This window comes from Prionailurus bengalensis, chromosome B3 (genome assembly GCF_016509475.1).
Source record: "Prionailurus bengalensis isolate Pbe53 chromosome B3, Fcat_Pben_1.1_paternal_pri, whole genome shotgun sequence".
Lineage (NCBI taxonomy): Eukaryota > Metazoa > Chordata > Mammalia > Carnivora > Felidae > Prionailurus > Prionailurus bengalensis.
This window is the reverse complement of record NC_057355.1, coordinates 18,444,247-18,452,609: the sequence shown is the minus strand read 5'-3', so window position 1 is coordinate 18,452,609 and position 8,363 is coordinate 18,444,247. Positions and strand designations below refer to the sequence as shown.

General features: G+C 47.2%; 1 protein-coding gene across 3 annotated transcripts in view; it reads left to right on the top strand.

Moving 5' to 3' along the window:
* Window positions 1-223: 223 nt before the first annotated feature.
* The window catches only part of LYSMD4 (LysM domain containing 4), a 30,843-nt gene continuing 22,703 nt past the window's right edge, over window positions 224-8,363 (top strand). Inside the window, exons 1-3 of one of the 3 annotated variants that reach the window (XM_043554789.1) lie at window positions 224-291; window positions 1,776-2,065; window positions 4,424-6,907. In XM_043554789.1, coding sequence (XP_043410724.1) covers window positions 1,784-2,065; window positions 4,424-5,035 — 894 coding nt within the window. In that variant the 5' untranslated portion in view covers window positions 224-291; window positions 1,776-1,783 and the 3' untranslated portion in view covers window positions 5,036-6,907. Of the gene's footprint in view, window positions 292-1,463; window positions 2,066-4,423; window positions 6,908-8,363 lie in introns of those variants that run through there. The other 2 variants (XM_043554790.1, XR_006293202.1) reach the window with 2 other exon arrangements.

Genomic DNA, 8,363 nt, shown 5'->3' with positions numbered 1-8,363 from the left:
CTACAGCAGAAGCAAAACCTGCAGCTGGGACCAGCTGGTGCCGCCGTGGCAGGCAGGAGGGCGGGGCCAGAGTCGTGTCGGACAGCTGGAGCCCCGCCCCGCCCAGGCCCCGCCCCCGGGCTGAGCTTCCGGTACCGACTTAGCTCAACCCGGCTCTTTCCAGAGCCTGCGCGGCGCTGATTTCATTGGCTGTCTCGCCGTCCCCGCCCCCTGGAGACCTGCTGATTTTCGCAGCCAATCAGCAGGTACGGCGGCGGCGGCGGCGAGTCTCGGCGGATCCCGGGCGCTGAGGTACCGGGGTTTGCAGGAGGGGCCGCGGTCCTGGGTGGGGGACAGCACGGGCCCTCAGTGGCGCGGCTGCTTCGCCCAGCTGGACGGCTCGCGGGTGGGCCAGCTTCCTGCCTCTGGAGGGGCAGTGACCGCCACCGTCGGGGGCTGGCTGGAGGTTGTTCGGGGTTGGAGGGCAAAGGTCGGAGGTCGTGTCTTTGGGGAATGTTGGGGTCCCGCCCATCTAAGCCTAGGAGCGGGCCGCGCCCCGTTTTGTTTTTGTCAGCGCCCGTTTGGGGACCGCCCTCCTGGCACGGAAGGAGAGCTGAAGGAAACTGAGGCCTGGGAGCCGCCGGGGCCCCTCGCAGGCCCCGAGCTCGGATGGGGAGGCCGGCCGGTCCTCGGGCGCCCGCCGCCTCCCTCCTCCGGGCCCGTGGTTCTGTAGGGTGCGGGTTAGAGGGGGTGGGCAGTACGGCCGCGGGGGGGCCACCGGCTGTCCCCGAAGCCCCCCCCCCCCCCCCGGGTTCTGATGCCAGCTCTTTCGGAGGCTGTCATTCCCCGTGTTTGAGATTTCGTGTCTGGAACCTCATTCGGACAGTTTGGAGAGCGGAGAGGGGGTAGCGTGGCTTTGGCACTTGGCAGGAGGTGAAAATAAAAACCAGACGTGGGATGTAATGAAGGCAGAGGGACCTGCGAGAAACTGGACGAATTTCTTAGCTCGACAAGGATTTCCTCCCCAACTTGCCCCGCATACTGTGTAATTCAAGCTTTCGGCACTTGAAATCGAGAGTATTGTACTCCCCTAGGTCTCATAAGCAAGAGCCCTAAGTCTTGACCTTCTTGGTGAGGATACTTTGGAATGTGTAAAGTAATGAACAAGAATTGTTTCGTTCAAAGTTCCGAGTTAAGATTCACAGAACAGGGAGGGTGGGAACCTCTCTGCTTGGGGGGGATCTTGGTAGCTTCTCTACTCCTCTGACACCCAAAAGAGAAGTTTCTTTATCTGTATGGGTTTTGGGGAGACACGGCTCTGGAAGAGGAATAAGAGGGAAAGAGGGATTCTTTTTTTATTTTATTCTTTTTTTTATTTTTGAGAGAGAAACAGCACGAGCGGGGGAGGGGCAGAGAGAGAGAAGGAAACAGAGAATCGAAGCAGGCTGCAGGCTCTGAGCTGTCAGCACAGAGCCCCACACGGGGCTCGAACTCACAGACCTCAAGATCATGCCCTGAACTGAAGTCAGACCCCTAACCGACTGAGCCACCCAGGTGCCCCGCGATTCTTCTCATTTTCTATGCGGAAAGTGTGCAATTAGGCAATTACCTGTCCCTCACCCTCCATCTGAGCTAGCGTAAAACACATTCTTTTTTGTACTGACGGTATCTGTCGAGTATTTATAGTGGAAGGGGACGGGAGTAATCTCTCTAGCAATAAGTCCTTTACCTGTACTGTAGCCGCAAGAGGAATGGATGTGCCTTGTGTGGAATTAACCCTGGGGTTTGGTTTTCAGTTAAGAAAATGAGGCAGAAGGAAGTGTTAACCAAGACCTTCCAAGGCCCAGCCATTGTCTGTAGGACTCCGACCAGCCACGTTTACATGTTTGAGAACGGTGGTGGGGACTCAGGGGACTCCTCTGAGGAAGAGTCCCACCGCGTGGCTCTGCGGCCCCGGGGCAAGGAGCGCCAGAAGAAGGGTGCCCCCCACCCTCACCAGCCAGGAGCGGGGGACGTGGTGCTGCTTCAGCGGGAACTGGCCCAGGAGGACAGCCTCAACAAGCTCGCTCTTCAGTATGGCTGCAAAGTAAGAAACCCCACGGGTGAAGGTGGCTCCTGTGTAGTTAGAGGAACAGAGGACCTCACTGAAGGGTGGGGGCCCTTGCTGCCCCTTCCTGACCCCCCCCCCCCCACCCAGGGGTGGTGTCCAGAGGCCTGTGGTATCGGTGAAGGGGTTTCCCATCTGGCCCGAGATGGAACGCAGGTGAAGTACTTTGAGTTCTGAACCTTGGGGTCATAAAAAGTGAGGGTTAGGAATCTCAGGTGTTGGGCCAGTTCTCTCTCTGCAGAGCACTTCTCTCCCTGTCCCTCCAAGTAATTTCAGAAACCCTTTTTATATAGTTTTGAGCATATTTTGTTTAAGACCTGCCAGGGCCAAAGATGCCATGCAGAATTTATCCAAGAGTTGTTTGGTAGGGTTGCTTTTTTTTTTTTTTTTTTTTTTTGGCTACTTCTCTTTTTCTGACCCTTTCTTGCTGGTTGCAGCCTATTGGATTGGTCAAGTTTGACGTTCTCTGTTTTAGAACTGCATGATCTAGCCTGTGTGCGCTGTGTATCTGTATAACCCTGTTTCTCTCTTTAATTATGTTTTTAGCATTCAGAGTGATTAACATGGCAAAGTAAGTAGGAAAGTATTTATAGAATTGCTGCATTTTCTCCTAGATTGAAACTTTTTATTTCATTTTGCTAATAACACTGTGTTATAACTTTCTATGGCCTCCTCTAAGGCTGTCTAACCAATTTGTTTTAAAAATCTTTTCTTCCTTAAAGTGTCTTGTTATTTATCTAACGAGGTTCAAATGGCTAAACACATTGTATAGGATGTTGTGGTATTTCCCAGAGGAAATACACAGGCTGACCTCCTAGGGACACATAGTGGTCTCTCAATTGTACTGAGATTTATATTTGACTCTCTAACCAGCTTCTAGTAGGCATACTGTATGGTTTATTGAACATGGGCCGCAAATGAATCCTACCCTACAAAGATCTGAGTGGATGCAGTGGGCTTCTTAGAAAAGTGGGCTTAATTAAGCCATGAAGACTGTACATATAATGCCTCCAATAAGTAATCAGTTTTCCTATTGAAAGTAAATAAATTTTGGTGTTTAGTTTATGAAGAGAAAAGACAAAAAGGTCTCAAGCACCTTATGCTTTAGTTTCAGGACATGGTAAATTAAACATGTCCACGGCCCCAGTTCAACTAGATGATAAAAACAATTGCTCAATAAGTAAAATAATGGAGATGATTGATTTGAAAAAGGTGCTGTCTAAAGGTCTGTTGGCCGTAGTTACACTCTAGTTAAAGTGGACTTAGGAGTTAAAACCTTAAAGTCCATCTCTGACACTTTCATTAAGTTCCAAACATTAGCTTGAGGGAGGGTTTGACTTAAATTTTGCACCACCCCTCCCTTAAGATTTGTCTTGCTCGGGGCACCTGGGTGGCTCAGTCGGTTAAGCGTCCGACTTCAGCTCAGGTCACGATCTCGCGGTCCGCTCTGGGCTGATGGCTCAGAGCCTGGAGCCTGCTTCCGATTCTGTGTCTCCCTCTCTCTCTGCCCCTCCCCCGTTCATGCTGTATCTCTCTCTGTCTCAAAAATAAAAATAAACGTTAAAAAAAATAATAATAATTAAAAAAAAGATTTGTCTTGCTCTGTTACTTTGTGAAACCCACAGTGCTGCCTCTTCTCCTGGAGTCCTAATATTGAATCGGAGATTTCAGTCCGTACTTTCCAGCTAGATCCCTGTGATTCCCTACGTGTTACTAAGTATCATAAGTGTTAGGAAACCCTCAAAGTGAATTAACTCTCGATTGCTTTTATCTACAAAATAAGTTTATATACCATACAGTACTTCTGGGCATGAAAACATGGTAGAATCATGAGGACTTACCTCTTAAAACAAAATTACAGGTAAAGTCGGTTCTGAGTGTCAAGCTGGCTGAGGTTTGGTCTGGCGATCGCTAATGTAATCAGCTACTGTACTGGGTTCTGATGTGGGAGGGAAGTCAGCCAGACGGGGGCATTGTTGCCTCAGAAGTTAGAAGAAGTAGAAAGGGCTACTAGAGCATTTTTAGTACCATGACTGGGTTTCACCTAAAAACATTTTGTTGCAGTCACTCTGTACACAAACAAAAAACGCTTTTCCAAAAACCGATGATATGTTATTCAAACTTGTAAATCTGCTCGGAACTGTGATAAGGCTGCGTTAAAGCGAAAAAACAGCTATTCAGCCTAAACTCATTATGTGTGCAGGTGCAGTTTTCCAATATTCATCAGGGTCTTAAAGGGGGGTGGGCTTGGATCCTCTTTCGGAAAGAGCTACTTTTTGGATATTAGTTCTAAGGAGTTTACATAGTTCATGATGCTTGTCTTCATGACTTCCCTAGGTCGCAGATATCAAGAAAGTCAACAACTTCATCAGAGAACAAGATTTATATGCTTTGAAATCTATTAAGATCCCAGTGAAAAATCATGGGATCCTAACAGAGACCCACAAAGAACTCAGACCCGTCCCAAGCCCATCCTCAGAGACTAGAGTGACCTTCGAGGAGCTGCCAGACCCAGACAGGGCAGCTGTAGGCGCCAGTGCCCTGTCCAGCCCACTGACGGATTTCTTTAAGGGCATTGACCAGAATATTGAGCGCGCCGTGCAGTCAGAAATCTTTTTAAATGAAAGTTGCTGTGGAGAGACCTCCAGTCAGCCGCTGCTTCCAGCTCCTCCGAAGACCCCAACAAACGGTGCAGACTGTGGGATTCAGTGGTGGAATGCTGTTTTTATCATGCTTCTAATTGGGATTGTTTTACCAGTGTTTTATTTGGTCTATTTTAAAATACAGGCTACTGGCGAGATCCCCAGTGGCTTGAACACAACTACTGTCCCCAACGGCTCGATGACCCTGAGTGCAGTTCCAGGGCAAGCCCCCAGATTAGCCGTCCCAGTGCCAACCATCCCCTCTTCAGACAGCCAGTTCAGTCAGACCACCCGGGCAGGGAACTAGCCATCGTTGTTCCTAAAGAATCCAGCCAGTGTCAGCATTTGACCTCCTAACATGCATCACCTGCCATCGGCCAGAGCCTTGGGTGCCGCATTTCCTTTTCTGTGACATACGGACACGTTTCAGAAAACACCATTGTGTTCTCAGTAACACTCACCTTGGGGAGTAGGCTCGCCTAACCCAAGGCTGTGGGAGCCAAAACACCAGCACCCTCAGCCTCCTACATCCAGAAGTTAACAGCAAGAGAAACATTTTCACGTGGCAGGTGCCACTTCTTGAAGGTATGTTGTGGACTGGCACTGTGTGGGCCCCCACATTGGATGTGTTCGGAAGTTGAAGAGCGGCCTTGGACCTTCAGTGTGGGAGCCTCTGGGGTCAGCTTTGGTCACTTGGCTGTGTGCGGTGTCCCCTGCCTGCTGTGAAGGGATGACCAACTGACAAATGATGTTCTTTGTCTCCCTGGCAAAGGAGCTGTCCAGTAGCGTTGAGTATCACCCTGTTTTGGAGTCTGACAGATAACCATTGTAACTGGCCCTACTTCATATTTGCCCCACCAGTTAGCTTTTTTGAGGCAGTGTCCTTTCTAGAATTGAAAATGCCCTAAATCCAAATTGCTCTAATATTGAGTAAACGGCAGTTCTGTTCTTTGTAGTTCCAGAGCTAACTTAGTGACGCACAGGCCTGTTTTAAGCTGCCGCATGGTGTGTCCAGCACGTCTTGGCTGGAACACTTGGGGCTGTTGCTCAGTTTCACCTGGGGTGTATTCTCACTGCAGTAGCTAACCAGATTCCCTAAGTTAGCATTCTTAGAAGGAATTGTTGCCAGTGTCTGGAGCTGAGTAGGTGCAGAGAGAAGAATGAGTGCCTATCACTGAGGTCCCAACGTGTGACGCTTCTGAGGCTGAACAGTCGCCAGTCCAGTGTTGCTGAGAGCAGCAGCCCCTGTGTGTACCTGGAAGGGAAGTGCAGGGAGGATGGGTATGCTTCCTGCAGCTTTCTTGATTCTAAGGAATTCTAGAACCATTGCACTAGAAAGGGACTCAGTGTTTTTCTTTGGGTAAATACGCTCTCTGTATAGTGCAGCTTATGATGTTAAAGACCAAACACTTAATGGAGGGCCTCATGGTGACCCTTGCCGTGGAGGCCATTAAAGAGGGGTCAGGCACCCATCAGCCTGAGGTTTTCCTGTCTCTTCTACACAGCAGCAGTCGTGCTCAACGTGGAGGCTCAGGAGAGGCCCGGGTCAGCCTCTGAGGCCTTGCAGGTGCAGCAGGGGTGTGTGGGGTGAGGGTTGAGAGCCTGCGTGGCCAGAACCCATCTCGGTCCCAAGGAAGAGTAGAAATGGGCTTGCGTGGCTGGTGGCTTAACCTCGGAGAAGCCTGCCACCAGGGAGGAAGACCCACTGCACAGATAGGGAGCTTTGAGTGTGATTTATGTCATTTGACACATCAGACCTAGAGATAAGTTGAGAAGATTTCATCGCGTAAGAGGAGGGAAGTGTAGCAGAATACTTGAGATGGGCTTCTAATTTTTCTCCTCTCAGCTATGTGAAAAATGATTTGCCCTGGGTTCAATTAGTGAATTTAAAGTATCTTCAAAGTTAAATGGTTTCTTCAAAACCACAGTGGTCTTCACGATAAAATGAGCTTGTGAATCTTTGCTCCAGGAAATGTTTTGATCATGTGAATGCTCTTCCAGCCAAATGTCTGTGCTCACTGTGCCCCTGGAGGCCACAGGTTTCTCTAATATGTCACCATTAACTTCACCAGGCAGAGCTGAGTCCCATGGGAAAATGGCTTTTGCCAGGCAAAGAATAATTATCTGTATCCTTTACTTTTTTCAAATGGAATAAAATAATTTCTTCTGTGAAGGAAAATTGATTCCTCTTTTTTTTTTTTTTTTTTTTTTTAATTTCGGCGGTGGTGATTCAGAATGAAGAGATGATACAACAGTGTTGGAGAAGGTGGAGGTGTCCGTGTCTAGGGGGCGAGGCGTGCCCAGGGCTTGTGTTCAAGGTTATCCCAACAGGTGAAAAACAGAAGTGGTAAACCAGCAGAGTCTCACTGATTGGTCTGCACAATGTGCTTTAGAGTGCCTTTATTAAGTATGCATAAGAGAGACCATGAAGCTCATTTTGTACACATTTTACTACATTTTTAGTGTGTTAATATTTTAAAGAAACAGATTTGATAGGTAGTCTTCAGTCCTTTTGATTGAACAATAGTGCCCAACATTGTGGGCACCTAGGGAATCTACGTCATCAGGCAAATGATGTTCCCGTTTTACTCTGGGGCAACAAGGCTGTGGAGACTCAGCAGAAGCCTCAGGGTCGCTCCGAGCAGGACTGCCCAGCTGAGGTAGGGTCACAGTCCTTCCTCTGAAACACAGTTCTTTAAACTGCCTCTGTTAATAGTGAAGTCTGCCTGGGCTTGAGGGAGAATGATAAAGATTCTTTTTTCTCTACATCTGCACCAGCATTTATGGTCTCTTATCTTTTTGATGATAGCTGTTCTCACAGATATGGAGTGGTATCTCACTGTGGTTTTGATTTGCATCTCCCCAATGATTAGTGATGTTGAGGACCTTTTCATGTACCTGTTGGCCACTTGTATACCTTATTTAGAAAAATGTCTATTCAGGTGCTTTGCCCATTTTTAATTGTCATATATATATATTATATATATTATGATTATATATATGACATGTAATATATAATATATAATAGCATATATATTATATGTAAGAGTGTATATATAATATGTCATATATATATGTACTTAAATATATTTTGCAACTGAGTTGTGTGAGTTCTTTATGTATTTTGGCTACTAACTCCTTATTGGATATATGGCTTGCAAATATTTTTTCTCATTCTGTAGATTGTCTTTTCATTTTGTTGATCTATTTTCTTTTGCTGTGCAGAAGCTTTTTAGTTTGATATAGTCCCACTTATTTATTTTTGCTTCTGTTGCATATGCTCTTGATGTCATATCCAGAAAACCAGTGCCATGACCAGTGTCAAGGAGCTTACCACCTATGGATTCTTCTAGTAGTTTTATGGATTCTGCTCTTACATTCAAGTCTTTAATCCATTTTGAGTTAATTTTTGTGAGTGGAACAAGATAGGGGTCTACCTTCATTCTTTTACATGTAAGTATCCAGGTTTCTCAGCACCATTTATTGAGGAGACTGTCTTTTCACCATTGAGTATTCTTGGCTCCCTTCTCAAATATTACTTGGTGTATATACAGGGGTGGATTTCTGGGTTTTCGCTTCTGTTCTGTTGGTCTGTATCTGTTTTCATGCGTTTACCATACTATTTTAATTACTGT